This window comes from Hippoglossus stenolepis, chromosome 3 (genome assembly GCF_022539355.2).
Source record: "Hippoglossus stenolepis isolate QCI-W04-F060 chromosome 3, HSTE1.2, whole genome shotgun sequence".
Taxonomy (NCBI): Eukaryota; Metazoa; Chordata; class Actinopteri; order Pleuronectiformes; family Pleuronectidae; genus Hippoglossus; species Hippoglossus stenolepis.
In genome coordinates this window covers 10920668-10946626 of record NC_061485.1, presented here as the reverse complement: position 1 = coordinate 10946626, position 25959 = coordinate 10920668, and the positions used below count along the sequence as shown (strand labels likewise).

Sequence of the window (25959 nt, the reverse complement as noted above, 5' to 3'; positions counted from 1 at the left end):
CTGCACGTCTTCCCCCGCTCTCTCCCTCCCCCCTTTTACACCCAGATTCTGTCCTATGGCCATAGTGCCCAAAAATATCCTAAAGGAAATGAAGAGAAGTTGAATTGTGATTTATGATTATTTATGGATTATCTGCGTAGGGCCCCGCTGGAGAGAGAGGAGAGCAAGGACAGCCCGGACCCTCCGGCTTCCAGGTGAGTCTGTTCACCTCAAACCTTCAGCTTGTATAAGTTTATTTATGTCTGTTTTTCCACCTGTGTCTGTAAGTGCAGTAGTAAAGAATTACAAATTAATACATCAGTCGCTCAGTTTGTCTCTAACCGGATTTAAAAATATTGTTATTGTTATATAATTATTACTGTTGTGAATTTCTTGCAGTATAAATATTCTCTTAAGACTCTTAATACAGTATTGTGCTGATTTATGTTTGGTGTTTTTCTCATTTCTGTTTCATCTGTTTTTTCAACATGTTTTTTTGTTTCTCTCCTGTTCACAGGGTCTGCCTGGACCTCCAGGCCCCCCTGGAGAGGGAGGCAAGCCCGGAGACCAGGTGGGTGCCCTTTCTTAGTGAAATCTAACTTTTAACGTCATCATCACATCGCAGTGGAAATAGAAAGTATTTTTCAGTCATTTGCTTGATAAGAAGAGATCCTCAAAGAATCAGACAATGTGATATGTACTTTACAGTACATATTAGTATTTTTCTATTAATCTGTTAACTGGATGTTGTTCCTATTCTGATCCTACACATCTAATCTTTAACTTCTCTTCCTTGTTTGTCATTTCAGGGAGTTCCTGGAGAGGCTGGAGGTGCCGGTGCTACTGGACCCAGAGTAAGTCAACTGTCTTTGATTCGATTTTTTCATGTCTTTGGTCAGCTGATTGTCGGACCCGCCCGCTGATTGTCGATTGTGTCCCTGTTCAGGGTGAGCGTGGTTTCCCCGGAGAGAGAGGAGCTGCTGGTCCTCAGGGTCTTCAGGGACCCAGAGGTCTGCCTGGAACTCCCGGAACTGATGGACCCAAGGTGAGTCCAACAGACAGATTCAAACAGTTACTCCCATGAAGTGTTCTCACAACACTGGCATGTACGATTCTGTGGTGCTTATTTCAGATTTCTGCAAAATTCTTATCACGTATGTAATTTTATAGAACTGTTCTGATTCTGGGGAACCCTGGTGGCATAGAGAGGTCCCCAAATTAGGGTTAAGACCCCTACAATGGGTAGGGGTCTTAACAGTCGTTAAAAGAATATTACAATATTTCTCCCATATAAAGTAGTGTTATTTCAGATTTATTGTAAATTGCTTCATACTTTTCCTACTCCAGGGCTCAAGAACTTAGGACAGAGGATACAAGTAGACGTTGTTTTGATTTCAGGGGTCTAAGCATAAAAAGTTGGGAACCTCAAACACAGGTTAGGTTACAATTAGTCTCAATGGCCCTTAAGTGACCCCCAAGAATTATATTTATCTACCTTTTTAAAAGGGAAAATATACAATGTATTTTATCAACTATACTCCAAATGTCTACTCACACATAGATGGATATTATTTATACAGCATATACACACTGCTTGAAGGATTTACACAATTCAAAAATGTGTAAAGACAAATAATGTCATCTCTACTTTTCGTAAGAGCTGATATTCCCTCAGGTTATTTCCACTCTGCACAGTCACTCTTTTCTTTATCATCCATCAACCAACCCCGGCCACTGCAGTCATTTGTCACAACTGCACAGTGAGTGGAGGAAGAGCTCAGAGCGACGTCAATTCCCCAATTTGATTTTGTTATCTGTTCAGATTTTAATCGGAGTTCACAGGTTTTCGTCCCCTTAAGGTTGGACAGGAGCAAATAGAGAGGCCGAGGATTATAGAGCCGACACGAGTGAGTGATGGAGGAGGAAGGCACAGACAGTTTGTGGAGGGGGAGGAGGAAGCAAGAATCTGAGAAAGTTGCGAAGGGATATGTTGCACGAGACGCATCCTGCATCGAGTTAGAACACAGTTTTGATGTATTCAGATCCAACGTGGAGGGCTGTGCCCCGTGGTTGCGTTTTAATGACTGGAGATAAGCGGCAGAATTGGTTTGTGAGCGTCTGATCTGCAATCTGAGGCTGCAACAGAGAGTGTTGCAGATAAGCCTGACAACTTCTGACCAGAAGTTGGCCTGACGGAGCCGCTTCAAGACCAAATCAAAGTCTGCATTTGATTCCAGTCGTTGGCTGTGATATGTGGAAATGTTCTTTAAGATTAAACTCCCCGTTAACGAGTTAAAATACAGAATGAAATGTGGCCCCACCCTCAAAAGGAACATGTGCACTTTCAGATATGTTTTGTATCTAAGTCTGATTGACAGGTAAACTGGTTGATTGATCTAAAAAAAGTCGACTTTAAACAACCAATGCTGGGTGAATAAGATTTAAGAGCAGTGTTACAATCATTTTTTTCTTTCATTCTTTCAATCCTGTGATAACCAGAGCAGAACACGCCTCAGACACAGATGAGCGTCGGTCTGTTTTGTTGAATACGTCGATGTCCTCTCGAAATGAGACGGCATCGTTTCTTTATGTTTGTGATTAATATGTAAATAAACACAAAAACATCTGAAATACGTTTTCTTTCAGCCTCAAACCTCGACGGCCTCCATATACTAAAATAGACAATACACAACTGTTCAATACTCACGGACCTGAAGCACCTTTTCTGTCTGTGTCTGTCTCTAACCCATCTGCATTTATTTCTGCTCCATAACAGGGAGCCATTGGTCCTGCTGGTGGTGCTGGAGCTCAGGGCCCCCCCGGCCTGCAGGGTATGCCCGGAGAGAGAGGTGGTGCCGGCATTCCCGGACCCAAAGGAGACAGAGTAAGCCACGACCCGATTAATGTGCTAATCACAAAATATCCATGTGTTTCATATGTAAAATTTTCTCTTCTTGATTTTTTAATTTATGCAAATAACTGCCAGGTGACTGACTCTTTTGTTTGTTTGTTTTTTAATTCCTTTAGGGTGACATTGGAGAGAAAGGACCTGAAGGTGCTTCCGGCAAAGACGGTGGAAGAGTGAGTCATTCATTCTATTTTGTCAGTGTTGATAACAGTCAGGGGGACGACGTATTTCCTCATAAATCGAGCTATTAAATCTAAATAAAAACTTGAAATCAGTTGTTCTTACAAATGGGATTGTTCCTTTTTCTTGGGCAGATTTGAAAACAAAATTATTATTCTCATGCTGATTTAATATTTTGCACGTTTTAACACCGACTTCCTGTTTCCTGTCCCAGGGTCTCACTGGTCCCATCGGCCCTCCTGGTCCTGGTGGTCCCAACGGAGAGAAGGTTAGTGCCGTGTCACCTTGTTTTTCAAGTCTACATTTACTGTCACCCTGGCATTGACAGGTTTTGGATGTGAATTCCTCTTTAGAATCTGTAATAATAATAAAGTAGATCTGTCTTACTCTGAGGCATGATGGTTACTGAGGGTGTATCTGATTCCAGTGTTTCCAGTATGATGTGTGCTAATCGCCGATGCTGTGTTTTTCTTTCAGGGTGAATCAGGTCCTGCTGGTCCCTCTGGAGCTCCAGGTACCCGCGGTGCTCCTGTAAGTGTCACAGATTAATCAGCATGCATTCATTCACATAGTGTGACAAGTTAAAATGATAAATGTATTTGTGCAGAAATGATTTACTTTTGATATTATACAATTAAACATCCTTTCATAAGTCAGTTCTCCTTTAGAGATATTTTGTGTTGAAGTTTAACGGATTATTTCTCACGTGTCTCCCCTCTCTTCCTCCCTCTTTCAGGGTGACAGGGGTGAGACTGGACCTCCTGGGCCTGCTGGATTTGCTGGACCCCCGGTAAGTAACACGAACAAATTCCAGTGAAGACTCCTTGAGCGACGTGCTGACTCGTTAGCAAGGTTAAGACAGTTACAGCATTAAAAATTGAAATCTTAATAAAATACATTACTGTAGATTTATTTTTGGAGCCATCCAGTCATAAATATTTCTAATTACACTGATAATTCAAGGAAGATAAGTCACTTCAGCAGTGACCTTAAGTAACTTCATCTAAGAGGAAGTAAAGACGTCAGAGCAGCTCAGGGTTTTTAAATATGTCTAAAGACTCCTCAGTTACTCTAATTTTAAATATAATAGACAAACATTACATTAAAAGCACTATAACTATCACTCTTAGTAAAGTAGCAGCAATTACTGAACCCTCCATTATAAATAAGATCTAATATTTTTATTTATTGGATAACAGAAAACACCTTTATAACGATCAAATCAAATTACAGTGTAAATGTGGGTATTTTTTGACATGACCAACATCAACCGTCTTCTTGCTTTTTATTACTACGACCTGAAAAAAGGCAGTATTTTGCCTTATTCCCTCAGTCAATCATTTTTTTAATCTTGGCACGTGTCTTGTTTCCTCGTTATTCCGTGCGGAGAGATTAGTGTGTAGATAGTTGGAAGTCCTCGCATCACTCATCCATTTAGCTCCTCCTGAAGTCTCCAGGCCGTCATCAGATAGAAGTTTTTAATAAGCTGCATCCTTCCGAAAGCAATTTCATCAGTGCTTTTATTACAGCACACTTTATCATTCATTTTTTTTGTCTCTAGGTTGCACTAATCAATGACTTTATGTCAGGATGAATAATGCTTCGAATAATTAAATAATATTTTTCGGTGCACAGCTCATATCCACATGCACAGAGTGAAAATAGACTCAGATGCTTCATAAAACATCAGCAGCTTTAATTGAACACAGTGGAAACTGCTTATATGATCGTCACACGCAGGTGATTATTACAACCAAAGTTACAAAACAAACAACCTTGTTATTTACTGATTCAAAGATGAAACGACAAACTACACTGTGGTCGTGAAAACACACTCATTTTACAAACCTACTGTTGTGTGAGCTGTTTTTTATTCGCTGGCAATAGTTTCACTCTGTAAAAGACACAAAATGTGAGCAGAGCAGGAACAGGAGAGGAAAACCAGTGACTGAGCTCCAGTGCTGTGTGTAAACGAAGATGCCTCATGGCGTGTGAGTGTTGGGAGAACAGGCCGGGATCAATTAGATCATTTGTTGTCCCCTAATAATACATTATGATTTATTAGCTGAGGTCTAAAGCATCAATTTGTACTCCATTGACTCGGAAATTGTACTACCACAAAGGTGGTTGTCATGGAGACACATTCAAATGGATCGGTCAAAATCTTAGTTGCATATTTTCAAATACTTTCCATTCCACACAACTAATTTGTAAAGCAGGCTTTCTATTAGAAAATCAATCATAAAGACACTGAGAACATTGTACACAATAACTGTTATAAGCATGACTAGTAAACTGATCTCTATGTATCCTGCCAAATATATTTATAATTGAATATATATTTATTGATAATTTATAACAAGTCGCACCGTCCTTAACTTTTTAAATAAATATCTAATTCACATTATAAACATTTGTTGGTTTAATGACACATTTCATTCATGTCTCTGTCTTTGTTCTTTCAGGGCTCTGATGGTCAACCTGGAACCAAGGGAGAGCAGGGAGAGTCCGGACAGAAGGGAGACGCTGGTGCCCCCGGACCCCAAGGACCATCTGGTGCCCCCGGACCTGCTGTGGGTGTTGCTCTAGATATTCATTTATTTTTACACAATAACATTGAATGTTTGCAGCAAAAACAACAGCAAGTCAGACTCGGACTAAAACTGCATTAAACTGCATTCATTGATAGTAACGTATGTTTTCTTTGACAGGGTCCCACAGGTGTGTTTGGACCTAAAGGTGCTCGTGGTGCTCAGGGACCTCCTGTAAGTGACTTTATGAAAAGTTTATGATATCTACACACAGCAAAGATTGTTTTGTTTGATTACTTCTGTCTTTGTCTAAATGAATCTTTCTCCGTCAGGGTGCCACTGGTTTCCCTGGAGCTGCTGGCCGTGTTGGTCCTCCTGGTCCCAACGTAAGTTCAGTCTTTTTATACTGTAGCTGAATCCGACATCTGACTGAGGTCACAAAAATGTGTGTTGTGTCATTACCGAAGACCAGAACACTGATGTAAATATTGTCTACAAAATATCTTTCTGCCATACTTTGACAGACTTACAGGATAAACTGCTAATAAAAGTCTGGTTATAAACAAAATATAAGAAAAACCTTAATGTATAACCTCAAGCATGAGAATCTAAAGAAGGTATTCATGTTATGATTCATGTTTTACGAGGAAGAACCAGGTGCAGCAGAAGAGACACAGGAATATTTCCTTTCTGTAGTTGTCTTGTCTCTAAAGCTCCTTTTTAATTTGCACCTGTAAAACTTAGCACCTGCACATTAACAGATCAGTGAATCTGACACTTGGAAGAATATTTTTACAGACATGTGAAAGAGAAGTGTAACAGTGTGAGAAACAGGTCTGACTGTTAATATGAGATATGTGTTATTAAGAGTTATTTAAGGATCCAGAGGAAACTCAGGGCTCATGAAATAATAGAAACCTGGTTGCTGTGGAAACATGATGTACAAATAGTGTTTACATTGATCAGCCACAACTTAAAAACAGGTTTTCACATCACTGATTCTACAGAATTAACTTTTTCAGAACAGATCAAAGACGCACGCCATTATGTACGTTTTCTCACCATAGAATTAGATAGAAGAAGATTTTTAAATGTTATAACTCACTTTTAAGACCTTAAATGGCCACGCCCCTGATATGTTCCCTCTCGACCAATGAGATTTGAAGATGGGGTCCTGCTGGTCACTCCCAGGTCCCAGTTTGTGACAAAGGGAGATCAAACATTTGCTGTTAAAGCTGAAATAATTTGAAACTCTCTCACTGAACTAAGACACGCCACCTCTCTGGCTTCTTTAACATGTCTTCTTAAAACCTTTCTCTTTATGAAAGTAAGGTAATAAGTAAACATGCAATACATGCAAATGCATAAGGCCTAAAAATACTTTATACAGTGTAAACAGAATATCTGCAGTGTGGGAATATGTACAATGGAACAGATTGCTCTTTGTAATATTGTTAAGTGCTGTATAAATAAAGCTTATTATTACTATTATAGGATTGCCATTTCATTTAATGTTATATTCCGCATGTGATCCCATTTAAAGTACTTTGTGTCGTCCTTCTCACACTTCTCAGGGTAACCCTGGATCTGCTGGTCCTGCTGGGCCTCCTGGCAAAGACGGACCCAAGGGTGTGAGGGGAGACGGTGGACCTCCAGGCCGACAGGGTGACGCTGGGCTCCGTGGCCCCTCTGGAACTCCCGGAGAGAAGGGAGATGCTGGAGAGGACGGTCCTCCTGTGAGTTTGTCTTCACTTGAATCATACCCCTCCATACAGCGCTCACAACACTGCTGGGCTTTCACATAATCTGCAGCTTCTTGACACACACTCAAAACAGTCTAATCCCCCCCCAGCATCCACTCGCACACATTATTTAGCTGCTCTTCAGGCCGCACACATGTCAAGGTGAACAGAGGTGTCTATTATGGAGAGAAGAAAATGATTAAGTGCGTTGGTTTTCTACATTTGGCGTCGACCTTTAACGGGACTCTGTCGGCACAAAGAGCCAATTTCAGCAGTAATGGACGGCAGCTGAGCACATTCGCCACTAATACACAGAGCTGTCAGTGTCCATCACCGACTCTAATAGCAGACCAAGACATATGACAGCATGGGGCGGCACAGGCCCAGTGACAGAATGATGAAAGGACCCCAGGCTTTTATCCTCGCCACGCATTTAGCGCCACACACACCTTCAACCTGTCATAAACACAGGGCGAGTCCTGTCGAGGTAATGACACATCACAGATGATTACACACTCAAACATGAAGATGGCTCCCCTCTTATATCAATCAATCAAATTTGATTTGTATAGCCCATATTCACAAATCACAATTTGTCTCATAGGGCTTTAACATGGTGTGACATCCTCTGCCCTTAACCCTCTATATATTATATATATGAACCATGTATCAACACATTCGAGTCTTTGTCAGCTGAGCGGCGCGGCTCAGGTGTCACTGCGGGACATGAGGCAGAGTGGACTGAGGTGGTACAGATGTACACCTGAGAGGTTTTAAAGGAGAGTGATGTTCACACATGGAGCTGCAACTGGGAGTTGTGAAATCTCAGCGGGAGCAAGTGACAGAAGAAATAAATCAGAGATCTTTGAAGAAACAGGCGCAAATGACACATGTGGAACTGTGAATGTGACAATACATTCATCACACTTTAACTGAATTTCCTGTCTCTCTTTGTTTTTCTCCTCTCAGGGTCCCCTGGGTCCTTCAGGTCCTCAGGGTCTGGGTGGTCAGCGCGGTATTGTCGGTCTTCCAGGACAGCGTGGTGAGAGAGGCTTCCCCGGTCTGCCCGGACCCTCTGTAAGTAACATGAAATAATCCAATACTCAAATTCGGGTAGAAGGAAAGGGTTATTTTCATTCAAAGTTATTCTGTCGTGTATTTGTACTGCAACACAAATATTAGACCTCTTTGTTATTAAAAATGATTTTGTTATGTATTTTGTTTTTGGATTGATTCACAGTGGATAGTCACACAGAACACAGCAATCTAACATGAGGTGTCTCTCTTTAATTGCTTCAAGTGACATATTGTCCATTCGTCTTAAATAACGAAACAGGCTGTAAAACACATATATTTTAATCAGCCTCAGGAGCCCAATCTCTGATGTTTTATCACTTTGTGAAAAAGAAAATGTAGAAAGCACCAGGCGGCCTCTGGTTTGTCATTGCGTGTCCTAATTGGATCACAGTCAAACCACATCTCACATGAGCCATGAGTCTATTTCTTCTCCCGTTGAGCTGATTCCATCTGATGTACAAAGCGACATGAGACACGACGTCTCCCCTGCTTACATCTGCCACGATCTGATATGTGACATGAGCCACATCTCCCACTTACAGCATCTCAGCAGACGTGTCCTTAACGTTAATTATTCATCAATACGCATGACAGAGATGCCAGGAAAGCAGCCGTGATACCGACCTGCGTCAGGAATGTTAATAACGCCAGTGGAGTTTGAAGTGCAGACACAGTCTCAGATTTCTGCAGGTTTAGCCTCTTTGAAGGCAGCAGGCGTTCAGAGTTTGATCTTTTTCGGATCAGGGAAATGATTCAGTTTGTATTGTTACATTTGATCTTTGTGGGACTAAACCTGCCTATAACATCTGTTTTTTAAAGCTTTAACAACCAAAAATATCAGATATAGGGGTTGATTTTACTCCATCTGTGTTCAGTGGGCTGTTTTCTACAATGATTCATAGAGATTTTAGCAGGAATGTAAAATCACAGAAGCCTGGGTGAATCATATGATGGTGTGTATTTCTAGGTCAGTCATAACGTCTTAGGTGTAATAATGAGCTTTTTTCCCCCTCAGGGTGAGCCCGGAAAGCAGGGAAGTGCTGGTGGCGCCGGAGACCGTGGACCCCCTGGACCTGTCGGACCACCTGGACTCACCGGACCTTCAGGAGAGCCCGGCAGAGAGGTCAGAGAATGTTCAGCAAACAGCATGACACATCCGGTGGCTCTTAACTGTTCACATCCCATATCAGCGTCCCATATACATCTGTATTTTTTTTGTCAGGGCAGGGTTCATTATGCAGCTGGTCAGTATTCAGCAGATTTCCTGGCTCAGTGGAGGAGGAAGCTGTTAACACTTGATATTGTTCTGTCATCCATCAGGGCAACGCTGGATCTGATGGACCTCCTGGTAGAGACGGTTCTCCTGGAACCAAGGTGGGAAAAACACTGCATCACACTAAATTACAAATAATTGTATCTATTCCATCTAAGACCCTTTGCCAATCAGTGTTTGATTTGCTTTATGAATCCATTGAACATTTGGGGTTTTACTTCAGTATTTTATTTTAATTTGGCTTGATGGGATGATTTTTATAGAGTCAGACAACACTTTGCTCTAATTTGTATTGTTTGCATCATTGCATTTCGAAATTTATCTGGGTCTTATTCTTGTTCATAGCTTCCCTGTCATAAGTGTTGTCCTCTCTGTGCTGCAGGGTGAGCGTGGTACCACTGGCCCTGCTGGCGCTCCTGGTGCTCCAGGCGCTCCCGGTGCCTCCGGCCCTGTTGGTCCCACCGGCAAACAGGGAGACAGAGGAGAGTCTGTGAGTAGTGTTTCTTCAAATGTGACATCATTTTCCTAATACAATAGGATGTTTGTCGAAAAAGTAAAATGTCAGCAGTAAGAGGCATGAATTTAATGAGAAATCTGCTGGAAATAAATGTATTATCTGGCAGCACATTCAATTAAAGAGACTTTTGGGGAAGAAATTAATGACCTACAGGTAAAAAGCAATTATGCCTCACTAACAATTTTAAAAGGTGCCGCTAGGTGATGGGTGTTCACACATTGACAGTTTGTACACAATCTGACTTGTGGTTATTGAGTGACAGCGACAACAGAAATAACCTGAATACTAAAAGAAATCTAAACAGCTCCAGTTCAAAACACTCCACTTATTTTTTTATAATACAATGTTTCTTCTATAAATCTCTTCTTTTTGTTGTTTTCTCTCAGGGTGCACAAGGACCTGCTGGACCTTCAGGACCCGCTGGAGCCAGAGGAATGCCCGTACGTATCATTAACACACACTCGCACGCACAACATAGAATTTGGCCTGTACAAACAAAAGTCTTAAAAAGAAATGAAGCTGTGACGTTACGTTTCACAGAATAGAAACGAATCACCATGCGAACAGCGTTGAATTCGGATTCTGTCCACTTGTTTCCAGGGACCCCAAGGACCCCGTGGTGACAAGGGTGAGGTTGGGGAGTCTGGTGAGAGAGGACAGAAGGGACACAGAGGCTTCACTGGTCTGCAGGGTCTGCCCGGACCTCCGGTAAGCTTCCGAACTGGATCTAAATAATGTGTTGGTCTGATGAGTTGAAGTGTCTCATCCCACTGATGATTTTTAAAGAATGTCTAAACGCAGTCGTTCTCTGTTCTAGGGTCAATCTGGAGATCAGGGAGCTACTGGACCTAGTGGACCTTCTGGACAGAGAGTGAGTACAATATAATATATCTTTAAATTCATAGAAAAATGTAATTAGTTTCCTTGCCTGCGGTATCTTTAGAGCTTAACATCAAGTGCTTTCTCTCCATCTGTGCACGTAGGGACCACCTGGCCCTGTTGGCCCTGGTGGAAAGGACGGTTCAAACGGCATGCCAGGACCCATCGGGCCCCCCGGACCTCGTGGTCGCTCTGGAGAGTCTGGTCCCTCTGTGAGTGCCCACCAAAACGTTCTCCATCCGTCTTATTGATCATCTTCTTACTCTGAATAGTAACAGCATTCAATCATATTGATAGACACATACAAACAAAAGCATTAAAAGTCAAGTTAAAGGAGTTTTAAAGCAACTTCAGAAGATGCAGCAGGGCTCTTGTTGGCATCACATGCACCAGTTTGCATTGTTCAAGTTAGAGTGAAGTTTCCTGGAGAAGGAAACTGAACTGAGAGGAGACGACAGATTGCAAAACAGGTGGCATCATTCCTGAACCAGTTTTGGGAGATGGATCTTGTTCAATTGGACTAGAAAGAATAATCCACCATTAATGAGAATGCCGAATATAATTTTTTTTATTTTCTCATTCTTCTCCTCTCAGGGTCCTCCCGGAAACTCTGGACCCCCCGGTCTTCCTGGTCCCCCCGGCCCCGGTATCGACATGTCTGCCTTCGCTGGCCTGGGCCAAACCGAGAAGTCCACCGATCCCCTCAGGTACATGAGGGCCGACCAGGCCTCTGGAAACCTCCGTCAGCACGATGCCGAGGTCGACGCCACCCTCAAGTCTCTCAACAACCAGATTGAGAACATCCGCAGCCCCGAGGGATCCAGGAAGAACCCTGCCCGCACCTGCAGAGACCTGAAGCTGTGCCACCCTGACTGGAAGAGCGGTGAGTGACAGCGGGAGGAATTGGTCAAATTGGGGAGAGATGATGAAGCAGACAGAAGTTATGTGGCATTTCAAGTTGGCAGCTCCAGTCTGGCATAGTAAAGATTTGGGATAAATATAGTTTGTGTTTTCTTGTGGCTGATTCATGTGTTCAACTGAATTATACAGCAAAATTATACGCTAAATACTATAAATATTTGATGAAAATCTGCTTTTTATGCCGGAAAACAGGCTTTAATGTGTTTTTATTGTCTTTGTCTGTAGGAGAGTACTGGATTGATCCCAACCAGGGCTGCACTATTGATGCAATCAAGGTTTTCTGCAACATGGAGACAGGAGAGTCCTGCGTCCAGCCCAAACCTTCTGGCATCCCTCGTAAGAACTGGTGGTCCAGCAAGAGCAAAGACCGCAAACACGTCTGGTTCGGAGAAACAATGAATGGAGGATTCCACGTAAGTCGTATTATCAGAACAGATACATGCCCTGCATTAACATTACTGCTCATTGTTTTTATACTGTACATGCATAAAAAGATAGATCAGGAACTTTATTGATGTTGATGATTGTGCCCTCATTCAGAGTGCACTGTACCGGGTGACTCTGCACAGTGGATATGGATAATAGAGGAGTTTTGATGATTATAAGCTCATTTACGTGTTCTTCCTAGTTTTCCTTTTACTTCCCGTTACCAAGCAGTGTCCTCATCACAAAAAGACCTTACGTTTAGATATCACAGTCCTATTGCTGCAGGAAATTGTTTGGATGTGAATGAATAAAAACATCTGGGTGAAAATTTGGGGAAATAGATCAGCGGTAAATCCTCAATGTGTAAGATTTGAAAATATCTGACATTGGAGACCCCCAGTGGTGGTTTGAAAATTGCATTAAAAAATCCTTCTCACTGGGGTTTTACAAAATCACAGAAACTGACGACAATGAGCAGAAAGTAGCAGTTCAGTCATCAAGAAAGAAAACTTGAACAGCCATAATCTCATTGGAATTAACCGTCTCTCTTTCTTCCTCTTCCTGCGACCTCGTGCAGTTCAGCTATGGTGACGACAGCCTGGCGGCCAACACAGCTGCCATTCAGATGACCTTCCTGAGACTGCTCTCCACCGAGGCGGCTCAGAACCTCACCTACCACTGTAAGAACAGCGTGGCCTATATGGACGCCTCGACAGGGAACCTGAAGAAGGCCGTGCTGCTGCAGGGCTCCAACGACGTGGAGATCAGAGCCGAGGGCAACAGCCGCTTCACCTACAGCGTGATGGAGGACGGATGCACGGTGAGAGAGCGGCAGATTCATCACACTGTGCACGAGCAGTTTTCCTACATGCATGTGCAAAATCAGGCAGACACTATTCAGCTTCTTCTATACTCAGACTCCCCAAGTTAATCTCATTCCCTGCAGTTTTGCGGAGCTCAAAGGTCGTCTAACTTTTAATTTGTGTTTTATTTCCCCCGTGCACAGAAACACACGGGCCAGTGGGGCAAGACGGTGATCGAGTACAGATCGCAGAAGACCTCTCGTCTCCCCATTGTGGACATTGCTCCCATGGATATTGGTGGAGCGGACCAGGAGTTTGGCGTCGACGTCGGGGCGGTCTGCTTCTTGTAAAGAATGAGGGATCCGAAAAAAAAAGAAGAGAAAGAAAGAAAAGTGGGAATTTGAAACAAAGCTAAAATGAAAGAGGAGCACACTTCAGATAAAGGAGGAGAGAAAGAGAGAAATCAAGACACTTTTTTTAAATGGGACTTTTTTTCTAAGTAAAAAGTGCTTTTTTCCAAGTCGAACTTCGTAGGATATCTGCACTGAATGGCACTAGCAACTGTCATCTGTGATTCATCCAGTCAACTCGCCCCGCCCCCCCCCTCCCAGACACCCAGCATCGCCCCAAAAGCCCCACTCCACCCCAGGTGAACAGCAGCCCCCGCCGACTCAAGCCCCCCCCCCACATCCATGAACAAGACGGAGGAAGTATGAGGAGAGTACGGGAACGTACCAGGGAACTAGAGAGAGAAAAAATGTCTTGGTGTTATTTATTTATTGTTTAGGTTTGGCTCCCGGGTGCGGTAGGACTGAGTTTGATGCTAAGTAATAAAAAAAATCCCAGTTACACAAAAAAAAAACCTTATCCACCAACCTCCTCTTACATTCTCCTCTTTTCTAACCAGCCCCATCACCCCTGTGCCATATCCACTAAATATCTCTTTGAAACCAAAAATCTTGCTACTTAGAAAGTGCAGGTGTCGCTATTTCTGCCACCACAGTGTGTATCGAAAACGTTACTGTGTATCATAATAAAAGTCAATGGTGCTATTGTTGTATAACGGTCTGTATTTTTTAACAACCAGATACTCATTTGTAGTGGCTTGTACATATATGTGTATGTATATGTATATGTGTGTATACATATATATACAGTTTCTCTGAGCATCCTGGGATTTTGGATTTCAGGGTGATAACTGTCGCCTGCTTCGCCCGACACTCCCGCTTCTTCCAACCTCGTATGTAAGCACACGAGTCCCTGATTGAGTTCATACAACCGAGCTAATTGTCTAATCCGGAACGCATGTCATTTTTCTTTAGTTTTCTTTATATTTGTTTTGATATTATAAAGCTACCTCACACTAAAAAAACAACAACTTCACAAATCAAGCCAAGGTCTTTTTCCCCCTGAATCTTTGTTTACAAGTCCCATATTTTAGCCAAACAACAATACGACCAATATTTAAAAAAGATTTGGTCATGAAAGCCCAGTCTGCTGCCCCCACCCCCTCCACATTTGCTGTGACCTTTGACACCCCCATCCCTCTCGACTTCCCCCCCATCAGTCCCCTCACACAGGCCGCGCCCTCTGCCTCGGCGCACTCACACGGCTGAAGAGATTTAAAGGTGTGTTTGACTTTGTTGCTCCAGCTCCACACGGCCAGCGCAGAGGGTTCATTTGTGTGAGGTTGTGTATATTTCTTATTATTAATAATAGTATTATTATTAATAATAATAGCATTATTATATTATTATTATGATCATGACTTGTTTTTGTTACGTTTTAATTAATGTAAATTGGAAATAAAAGACAAAACCAAGTAACAGGCTGAACTTGCTTTTTATTTGTATCCCGTTTTGTTTTCTCCCCCATGTTGAAACATCCGGGGAAATTATTGGTCTTTACTCGTCCCCGGGGAAATTCCATGAAAATAAGTCGCACCTAAACGTTTCGCTGTGCCCGGCCTCAACTTTGTGTTTATGGGGCGATATTTTATCTCAGATGTCAAGAAGAAGGCAGTGGAGAGATGGATGGATGTGGGGCCATTTTAGATTTTGGTGATAGGAGAAATGTTGAAGAAAGAGGTGGTAAAAAATGATATCATGTACGTTTTGATATATATGTAAAATAGTATTTCAGGCTTTTCCTTTCATTTTACCGCATAGTGAAGTAGAAATGGGAAACAGTGCCGACCAATCAGCTCATACCTGTGAACTGATAATGTCTTTCTGTACTTCTATTACTTCTCTTTATCTTCTTGCCTTTCTACACTTTGCAGTGGCAATAAAAGGTAGACGCATTTCTATGAACAAAGTAGAGCAATGTTTCTGTTCTTTTTTATATACATATTTGTTTTTATTTTTCCTGAAATATTTTTTTTAATTATTTAATGTAATGGTTTCCGATCCATGACTTTATCCTTGTTTGAACAATTGTTGGCATAGAGACAGGAGAGAAAACAAAAACACCAAAACAGAAAAATACATCAACAATAAAAAGAAATACCTACAGAAAAATCTACACACAACAGGTTGAGCTTGGTTCTTGTGGTTCTTGTGTTTCAAATAACACATTGGGTGAAACTGAACTATGGCAACACCCACAGTAAATGATCGACATGAAGCATTCAGAAAATATCCGGGGGACGTGGAGTTACATTTTGTTTTTAAATTCACAGAAGAAATATCTACCTTTTTATAGTCTCATCTTTTAGCCTGTGGTCTAATACCAGAGAGGGCTTTCACATTCATCACAACACCATAGACATCAGTCTAGTTCTATAATTCACAGTATGTTTCATCCTGAACAACGGCGACTTGAACCAGTCTTTCTCTGAAGATTTAAACACGCACAGCACATTGAGCACAGTACAGGACACAGACAGTTGACCTATTCTAGGTTTTTGCCTCTGCTCCTATCAACCTGACTGTCAGATTAAATGGGGCAGTCGTACTTTACTATATCCATGAACACTTAGAAGTTACTGTACACATTAATCCGTCAGGGATTGAAGACACATGAATAAGAGTTTATAGATGACATGCTATTGATGGCAGGTGTAATGTTTACCATGACCCTAGACTGTAAAGATGGAAGACATGACAGCTCCCCAAAAGTGAAGCCAAAGCATCATGATCGCCACCTCATGGCTGACTGCAGTAATGCTCATAAACCCAACCTCCTCTATGTTAGTGGATGAGACACAGACCAAACTAAAAAGTCAAAGTACACGTCAAATACATTTTTAGATGGTTTCTGTCATTCTAGGTAGTTCTTATCTCACTGATATGTTAATCTTTTCTGTAAGTTTGATTAGATATTTGATGCAATAAAAACAGCATGAAACATCATGATTGACAGCTTAGACTGACTCTTGATTGGTCGAACAAATGCATCTCCAGGGCCTCGCTGGGCACCGAGTGTGCAAGATGCCAGCGTTGGTATGCTGGATATTTTGGCTTCATTGCTGGATAGTGAGAGGAAGAGGAGACGAGTCATCCATCTTTATAAACAGTCTGTGACCATTAGCCTTCTTTAATTACTTTACTTGCTAATTCGCCCCTACAAGGAGTTTTTAACTGGTTGCTTTATTTAATATTGCTGCCTTATGACCTGCAACAGCAAATGATACAATCAGGGCGAAAAAGGGCTTTTTCCATAAAATATTCTCACTGTCTGTGGTCGGGACAGAGGACCCACAAGGTCAGAGCACCGATTTACGACAGTCGGGAGGGGAAAGCCTATGTTTAGACGGAGGGAGAGGAAACAGAAGCGGGGGGAACAAGCCGGGCTACATGCTAAAGGCTAAAGTTCCTTGTGGGAACTTGTGGAAACAAATGAATGGATATTTCTGAACCCTCATAATCTGTTACAGACAAAATCAACTCATCAAGAGTGATTGTCTTTCGCATATTATCTCCAAATAATCCATGTTAACGTGAAATCATTTTGTGATTTTTGCAAAGTTGGTAAACGACATATCAAATGTTGCTAACAAAGATTTTAAGGGAAGCCATTTACTGTTTCTATTTGTAACCGAGACGAATGACAAATACTCATACGCCACAAAACCCCACCCTCCCCTTTAGAGAGCATAATGCTCCAGAGGCAGCTCCACAGTAAATATGATTTGGAGGAAGTCAAGCGAAATTAAAGAAGGTGGCTGTTAATCCTGTCAGGTTTTGTTCCGTTTAACTCTGAGCTGGATGTGCGGTGAAACTCCAGCACAAACCCTGCTCGTCAAGAGTTAAATGTGCTACCTGGGAAAACAGAGTGCTCGTTTCAACAAGAATAAATCAGCTACAGCCTGTATGGAAAAATGGGAGGAGGAACAATTTGTACACAGCAATCAGTGCAGAGAGGAAGCTGGACTCGAGAGATTAATTAAAGCTGAACGCAGAGGTTCTCTCAGGATAAATGGCTATACTAATCTAATTCATACCCACGATCCATTTCTGCTTGAAATGTCTCCGTGCCGATCAGTACACTAAGCTGTCCAGATACTTTAGAGCTGATTTCCTGCAGCTTATAGACAATGTAGTTCACAACCTCTGGCTTTAATGGCTCCCTGAGAGTACATTTAGATCGGCAGTTCTCCACTGGCTAGAAAACGACTGGGTTTGTGGTCGTGTGTTGGGAAAAAATTGTTGTAACAATGCACAAAATCACCCACACACACACACACACACACACACACACGCAAATGAAACAACGAGTGGTGAGGACACACGTTTGAGTGTAGGCTCCCCTCTTAGACCTGATAGACACACTCCACCTGATTAGTGGCTTTCTAGTGTCCATTAAGGGTCAGTTGTTCAAAGACTCCTAATTAGAGCTTAATGAAAGATAGAAGGCCACAGACTGGTGGGACAAGGAGGGGAGGAAAGACGGAGAGCGAGAGGGACATAGAGGGTAATAAGATTTTAAGACTCTCCTTTTTTTGACACTTTTCCTATTCCAAGTTTTAATCTCCGGCTGTTTCCTCTATATTTTCTCTCTCAGTGCAGATGGGGAAATGAATAAACCAGGACACACTAATTCTTTTTCATTAAACACAGAAAACTGCAGTAGGAAAATAACTATTAAGAAAAACATGGGGGGGGAATTAGTAGTAACAAATATAAAGAAATTTTGCAAACACAGCTGTAAAAGGTTAACTTCGTATGTAGCGTCCTCCATTATTGAGTATTCCATTTAAATAACAGCAGGGGAGAAGTTCAGAAACCAGTGCTGAGAGTGTCTGTCTCAGTGAGGGCCTTGCCGGGGCTGGGTAAACTCTTCAGGTACTCCAGATGCCTGCGGGCCTCGGCTTGGTTCTGCCTCACATAGTACACCACGTACACGATGACCATGAAGAACCACACAAACATCGTCACCAGCATGGCCACGTCGGTGGTTTTCCTCTGCAGGCTGCAGAAGTTCACCCCAGAATCCAGCAGCTTGACGAGCGGCTGACCCGCATGCTCGCCCTGCGACCCCGGGTCCTCCCACCTGCTGCCCTCGCCCACCCCCCGCACAGAGCTCTCACAAACGATCCCGTTCACCGTTTCGGGCTCAAGGTTCAGAGTCTCCATCAGCTCCTGGAGGGCGCAGTCGCAGTGCCAGGGGTTGTGGTAGAGGCGCGTCTTTGCTCTCGTGGAGCCGAACTCCTCCCTGTTGGCCTGTCTCAGCAGGTTGTGGGAGAGGTCCAGCAGACGCAGCTCGGAGCCCAGGTGCCGCAAGGCCCCCGAGGCCAGCGAGTCGATGCGGTTGTGGGACAGGTACAGGTCCCGCAGGTGGACCAGGTCGCTGAAGGCCCTCTCCGGGATGTTCCGGATGGAGTTGCGTTCCAGGTGGAGGGAGACGGTTTCCGGTGGGATCCCCTCTGGGATGTCCCGCAGCCCGGCGTCTGAGCACTGCACCGTGGCTGTGTCCCAGGCACAGTGGCAGCTGTCTGGGCACTGGGGCGACACCCGGCCCCACAGAGCACAGAACAAGATTGTGATGCACAGCCATGGGTGAAGATCCACTCGTTTATCCCTGCGTCTTCCTCCACTGGCGCTGGTACATCTCTCCTCACACCAGCCTGTGCACATCGCGTCACCATAGCCCCCCGACACACATCAGGTCCCACTCAGGCAAACACGCGGTCGCACCAGGACATTCTGACAGACTGAGAGAAACAGGGTCAGTGTGGAAAAGATGAGTCTGTGTATTTACATGCAATCAAACAAACCGGGCCTGGGGGAGATTATTATGTTCAAGAGGAGGAGGAAAAAGGTCAGTGGGTAAAGAGAGAGACACTGAAATAGGCTTAAATCAGTGTATCTGCTAAATATAACCCTGCATGGAGAGACTGTGATATGAAAAAAGCTAAATATGTCAGAGGACGACAATTTCAGAGCAACAAATGCATCTCTATTATATTGTACGATATTGACGATATTCATCACTTTTGAATGAAACTGGACTTTTAGAAGAAACGACAGTGTTCTTTATTGCACTTGTGAATCACTGCTTAAGCAACAGCAACGATAGTTCAAATGATTTAATAAAACGTATACATTTCTGCATTAAAAGGACATAAATCGTTCTTCACGCCTCTGCCACCCAGGAAGAAAAGCATCACATTATGCTTATCAATAAACGTTCCTCTGCTCTTATCCCTCTTTTTATTCTCCCATCATGCCACAGCCCCTTAATCATATTCCACAGGGTGTGAGGAAGGGGGTTAGAGAGAGGTGGGATCGATGGTCCAAGTATTGCCTGCTACACTATTAACTGCAAGAACATCAATCCTGCCTGAGTCACACGGTGTCAATAAGTGGCACAGTTGGAAAAAATAAATAAACCAGGAGTAGCGTGGGTGCTAGGATCTGCTCAACACTCTGGTGGATAGAAGTTTTTTAAAAAATGAATCCTTTCAAGACATGCAAGATGTGTTGTAAGCTATTTTCGATCCGCTCAGTCTCATTTGTCTGCGTTTCCTCCTCTGGAAATGGTGTCAGTGTAGTTTGCTCAGCTAATCCAATCAGGTGGTTTTTTTAAGAGGCTTTTTGTTTTGTTTTGCTGAGACAAGCACAGCCCAAATGATGCTCCGGTTCCAGGAGAGGAATCACAATAGACTCCTTGAATCGGATTAAATGACCATCCTCTCAAATGTCATCTGCTTTGTCCTCGTCTTCCTAACAGAATCATGTCTCCCCTGCACGGAGAGCAGAGCACACACTGAGGGCTTCTACACCCCAGAACCACGGAACCTATCCCCAGATCAACAGTGTCCTAGATTGGGTGGATGTGTCTAAAGGTGACTGACAGACCGACTGACAGTCCTGTGGTGCCAAGAGGCTGCATAAACAGCGGGGATGATTTAGTTCACCCACTCATTAACCGTCAGCTATTAACATAATGGAGGTGTATGCAAATCCACAATTAACAGAAATAATAATGAGCTGCAGGAATAAGAATAGGAAGGAGAGAGGTTGGAGGACAGGAGAGAGACTCCCTGATCCGACTCTGTTATAGGTCGTAATGCTCTGTTTTGAAGATAAATAATTAGATATTGATTTGAAATTATGGATGATGAGCAAAGATTTATTTGGCTGTTGATGTATGAAACATAGAAATTAGCCAGTTATCTGGAGAAAGCCTGCGAGAAGATGAAAAAAGGCTGTTTATCGAGTCAATTTATAGATATGGAATAGTCCTGTAAGTGAAAGTTCATTTGGAAATTCTTTTAATTTTCTTCTTTTTGTGTCTTTTTCTTTTGTCCACTTGTCTTTAATATGTAATACCAGTACAAGAGGATGTCTGTGTTAGTAAATGAGGTGGGATGGGCTCAAATTCCATACAATGCATATATGCAGCCTATAGATGATGATTGCAGCATTTGCATTTCTAATTATTAATATTGTTCCACATCTGTCAAAGCAAAGGACATTACTTCAATATCAGATGTACTCTCCTGCTTTCTGAGTCTGACTTCATCTCAAGCGAATCCTCCTTTTCTCGGTGGGATTAACCTGCACACATGCAAGTCATGGCTATTTCCCGAGGAAATGTTATTTGGTGTGAAATGAAATTAATGTGAGTGGAGCAGGTAGAAGGAAACTCAGGGGAGCAGCCTTTTGGAACAAAGAGCCAATCAACAGTGGATCCTGCTTCGCTTTGCAACTTTTGAATAATAATGGTGAAGCTTTCACGCACATACAGTAATTTAGAAAGTTAATGCAAATAAAAAAAAATTAGGATATTTTTAAATGAATTAATAGAGAGTGATGGATAAAATAATTCACCTGTAGATGGTTTGAAATCCAGCAAGTATCCAGAAGGATGGGTTTTCCCCCTTTTTTTTAGACTTTGTTTGCAATTTCTCGTCGCACTTTTCCCAACAGGAGACTGAACATCCTCATCTTCTTTGTGTAGATGCAGTTTGTGGAAAAAAGCTGAGCGGATAGAATCAGCTGTGGATCCGTGGATTGTCGCCTGCAGAGGGTTTCACCACCGACTGTCTGACCGGAGGGTGGTTAGAGCTGGAGAGATGTGGGGCAAACCCTCTCTCTCTCTCTCTCTCTCTGCGTGTGTGTGTGTTTGTGTGAGTGTGTGTGATGTGGGGACGCGTGCGCCCCCATCAGGCCGTCACCTCCTCACTACACCGTGGGATCAGTCACTGGATTTCTGAGAAAGCATCACTCACTTCCACACGAGTTATTAACTTAATTACTTGCAGGTTTAATTAGATTTTCCTGTCATTCGTCATATCTTCCTTCAAAAAATTGGATTTAATCACAAGTGAGAGACACACACGCACACACACACACACACACACACACACACACACACACACTGTATAGAAGTCCAGCTTTTATATTATTTATATTGTGAAATGTCCCCTTCAAACCCATGCATGTGCAGTAGGTGTCACACTGAGGTGCAGATACAGTAACTGTACATGTGCGGCTGTCGGGGTAAAACAAAGAAGAGTGGAGAGCTCAAACAAATAAGATTAAAGGGAAGATGCACCTCTGATCACTCATGTCTGTGTTTCAAGGCTCACTGTTGGAGGTGAAGTGGACACACACACTTCATCCCTCATGTGATGTAAAGACCGCACACACATCACAGATCCACTCAGCATCATGGTGGAAATGAAGAGTGATTTCCACGCATAATGTATCAGTCAGATGCATGCATGGATTAACAAACACGGGAGAAGAAGGGCACACGGAGACACACTTACCCGGGGTCACACATTTCCCTATAAATAACAAGGACGAGACTTCAGCACACAATTCACACACTGTGTAGAAAAATGATATTCAAGGGGGTTCGCTCTCAGCATGAGTGCCCCCGCTATCGTTTTCCTCCTCTATCATGAGCAGCAAGAATATCTGTCCATCTACCAGAGGAGCCCTCAGGGGGGGAAGGACGAGTCTGACAGCCCCAATGGCAAAACATATCCGTCCTCTGCCTGTCCCGCTCCCGTCAGCCTGCTGAGAAAAAAAAACTATGACGAACATTTTGACTGCAAGTCAAATATAGTACAGAATGCTGCAAGTATTTATTTTTAAAAACCTGTTTGCAGCTGAACTTCTGTGAATCTTTTTCCCATGATTGTCTCCAGTGGTGCCACAGACAGGGCGGCGGACAAGCTGAGTTTTGTGGAACAAAGAAAGTGCATAACTAAAGAGCCTGTTATTATGTTCTCCTTTGATATATTAAAAGACATATTTTTAGCAAAATAAGAGGTCAACGCCCTGGCTGAGCATTTCCACCCTTAACACTGCAGTAACCAAATGCCAGTCTGAGGTTACATCCATGTACGTTTTTGTTTGAAAACGGCTTTTTCAAAATAAATCTATCTCCATCCACATGAGTGTTTTGGCATCATATCAGTTTTAATCCCTAACACTCCTGAAAACATCACGTGACCACTCACGCACACTGGGCATGCGAGTGCTGGTGCACACAGGAATAACTTCAATAATTGCTTGATCCCTTATGAATTTAACTGCATAACAGCTTAGAAGAATTCATTTTCCATATTGCTTTGTACTCTAGGAGCCGAGCCTATAGGGCCTGTTGTTGTGATATGAGCTTGAAGAATCAGCAAAGTCTACGTCCCAATAAAGACCCAATCAGCAAGTAGCTGTGAGTGTCGATGCCATTGTTACCTGTCATCTGTTTCTGCCCTTCTTTACGAAAAACACGGCTGCAGTGTTTTCTACTAAAACGGAGCTAACAGCGTTTTCAAATTTAGCGGCTCTAAAACTCCAGACAAGTGTAGACGCCAGGAGTTGATGTGTTTTTTTTAATGATGTTGAGCAGCATGAAAAAAAAAGAAACGGATCTAGACAGCCAGGGTTTGTGAAGACACAAACGTAAATGAACGCAGATGAAGAGTAGGGTGGGGCTATATTAGCATATTAATAGATCCCAGTAACAAAATGAAGGCGGATTTACATTTAATCCATTTTAAGACCAAGAGGAGAATTTCTTGTCAAGACAAACTTCTTGAATGTGTAATTTTGAGGAGCAAAGGAGAGTTGTAAGGTCTGTAAAAGGCTGCGGGAGTGGGACTTAAAAAAATGTGATTTGGTCTATTTTCCTGCTCACTGAACTGAGATGAGAGTAAAAGCCACGATTTGGGGTGAGAGGTTCAATTTACAGCAAGAAAAATACGAGTCCAGTCGGGAGAGGATGTGGACGTGCACTGACATTTTTTTTTTATGTTTCGGGAAGCTACTGAAAAAGATGTTCATGCCTGGCAGCAGTTTGTTGATGAACTCCAGTGAAGTGCAGCAGTTTGACATCACCGTGTTTTGTTTGGTTCTCGTCCTCCGGGGGGGGGGGACACTGAATGAACCTCACACAGATCTGTAAACAGAGGGAGAGGTAAAGATCTGACAGCTCGGAGCAGATATGCGCTCTTTCAAGAGCGCATGCTTGGTTGTGATTTCTGTCTATTATCCAGCACAGCACGCACGTGTGGCTGTTTGGTGACTACGCCTGGTGGAGTGGGTGAGACGCTGATATACAGCCAGTGGGGCATTTCTTGTAACCAGCCTGACTCTCTCATGGGAATGAATCCACTAACAACAGGTCAGGCTGAGGGCAGGTGTTCTGCTGAGACTCTCAGTAGCCATTTTTTCCCCACTGTGGCCAACTGGGACTTGCCAGGGCTGTCGCCTGAAAATTGCTTACAACTCAGGAGCAACACACAGTTTAATCTGCTGCTGTGTTGTAAGAAAACTACAACGCAGAGGGGAAAAAAAACACCCCCACTGACAAAATACAGTATTAAAAAATATTGCTTTGTAGGTGATTTGACAGGGAAGGATTTCATGCTGGCTCGGCCTATCTGGCTCAGTAGGAGGAAGCATTGGGTGGGAATGAATAAAACAAACAGAAATGGGGGGGGGAAATGCAGGAAAATTCTTTCGAGGATTTAAAAATCCGGTCAGCAAGTGCACTTGATTGCGAAAAAGCCTGAAATTGTGCATGCGAGGGTAAAGTGGTGGCTGGAAACTCAAATCAATACATATTAGGCTACAAATGTTTTTTTCCCCCCTCTCCTTTCCTTTCAATGTGATGTTTCTCTCAAAGCGTTTGCAATTACACCGTCACATTGAACACACCTTCGCAATCTCATGCCTCCTTTCAGCGAGGGAGGCTGGAAAAAGAGGGGGGGGGGGGTAATCATCTGTATCTCTCATAACAACACAAGGCTGCCTGGTAGAGATTACAATGAGAACCATGTGACTTTAAATGGCTGTCACAAATGTGTATAGATTGGATTGAGACCTTGGAAAAGGTCCAGCACAATAGAGCGGAGTAATAACACTAAAGTGTGTGTGTGTGTGTGTGTGTGTGTGTGTGTGTTTGTGAGAGAGAGGCACAAAGCTAGATGTCTTTTCTAAATCTATTATTGCTCTCTCAGGTAAAAGGAGACAATAACTCAGCACTTGAGACTAGATACAGATCAGATCTTCATTGTTGTGACTATTATGTTTGCACGTGATTTTATTTAAAGGTGTCTGATCTTTCTATTTGTGAGCAGTTTTCACTCAGAGCATAAAAGGCTTCTCTGTTTCATAAGCAGAGGAACATTAACAGCACGTGAATGATTTTCTTTATTCTCTGCTCGGGCATTTGCACTGTGATGTAAATAAAATGAAATTATAGAGCACGTGTTAGACGGGGCAGAGGCAGTGAGGGAGGAGTAACAGGTAGAGCGACGGGGGAATGAAGATTTGGAGCATTAATGAGAAAATTCAAGGCCCCCCGACTTTATTACAGGGAAATTGACTGTGAGCGGCGTCTCACTGTGGAGGTAACCTTGTCACAACACCGGCTGCCCCAACGAGAATCTCTTTGTGCCGCGTGTAAATTGAATTTTCTCTGAATTAAACAGGCCTCATTATTGACGCTTTGATCGTGCAGCCGGCAGAAGTGGCCCCAGCATGTCTTTGTAGTGCTGCAGTTCATTTAGGCACGTCTGCAAATGAAAGGATAACACCGCCGTCCAGGTGCGTCCGTGTGCAAACCCACCCTTGAAAGGAAAAGTCTGTGGTAGTCACAGGCTTTGAAGACGCCGGAGCTGGTCGATGAGTGGGCAGCTGATGTTCCACTATTAATCCAAATATTATAACAGGAATACAGGTCATGTTAACAGCTTCTGAGTTAAGTCTTATTCAGAATTTTGCATTTTCTGATTGAGATGTGGGTTATGTTGATAATATT

The 25959-nt window shown here is 42.9% G+C and overlaps 2 protein-coding genes across 2 annotated transcripts in view; one reads left to right on the top strand and one right to left on the bottom strand.

The window, feature by feature from the left end:
* The window catches only part of col2a1b (collagen, type II, alpha 1b), a 39813-nt gene extending 25517 nt beyond the window's left edge, over window positions 1–14296 (top strand). The window contains exons 30-54 of the mRNA XM_047338845.1: window positions 141–194; window positions 497–550; window positions 789–833; window positions 926–1024; window positions 2756–2863; window positions 3007–3060; window positions 3282–3335; window positions 3545–3598; window positions 3804–3857; window positions 5533–5640; window positions 5779–5832; window positions 5931–5984; window positions 7173–7334; window positions 8310–8417; window positions 9433–9540; window positions 9738–9791; window positions 10073–10180; window positions 10594–10647; window positions 10808–10915; window positions 11025–11078; window positions 11191–11298; window positions 11681–11969; window positions 12233–12420; window positions 13011–13253; window positions 13440–14296. Of these exons, the coding sequence (XP_047194801.1) occupies window positions 141–194; window positions 497–550; window positions 789–833; window positions 926–1024; window positions 2756–2863; window positions 3007–3060; window positions 3282–3335; window positions 3545–3598; window positions 3804–3857; window positions 5533–5640; window positions 5779–5832; window positions 5931–5984; window positions 7173–7334; window positions 8310–8417; window positions 9433–9540; window positions 9738–9791; window positions 10073–10180; window positions 10594–10647; window positions 10808–10915; window positions 11025–11078; window positions 11191–11298; window positions 11681–11969; window positions 12233–12420; window positions 13011–13253; window positions 13440–13586 (2523 nt within the window). The 3' untranslated portion in view covers window positions 13587–14296. The remainder of the gene's footprint in view (window positions 1–140; window positions 195–496; window positions 551–788; window positions 834–925; window positions 1025–2755; window positions 2864–3006; window positions 3061–3281; window positions 3336–3544; window positions 3599–3803; window positions 3858–5532; window positions 5641–5778; window positions 5833–5930; window positions 5985–7172; window positions 7335–8309; window positions 8418–9432; window positions 9541–9737; window positions 9792–10072; window positions 10181–10593; window positions 10648–10807; window positions 10916–11024; window positions 11079–11190; window positions 11299–11680; window positions 11970–12232; window positions 12421–13010; window positions 13254–13439) is intronic.
* A 1276-nt stretch (window positions 14297–15572) lies between these two features.
* LOC118103912 (leucine-rich repeat-containing protein 3) lies at window positions 15573–21782 on the bottom strand. Its single transcript, XM_035150972.2, has 2 exons — window positions 21513–21782; window positions 15573–19390 (listed from the first exon to the last, which is right to left on the bottom strand). Exon 2 carries the CDS (start codon window positions 19311–19313, stop codon window positions 18456–18458), a length of 858 nt encoding a protein of 285 aa, XP_035006863.1. The 5' UTR covers window positions 19314–19390; window positions 21513–21782; the 3' UTR covers window positions 15573–18455.
* Window positions 21783–25959: the final 4177 nt, after the last annotated feature.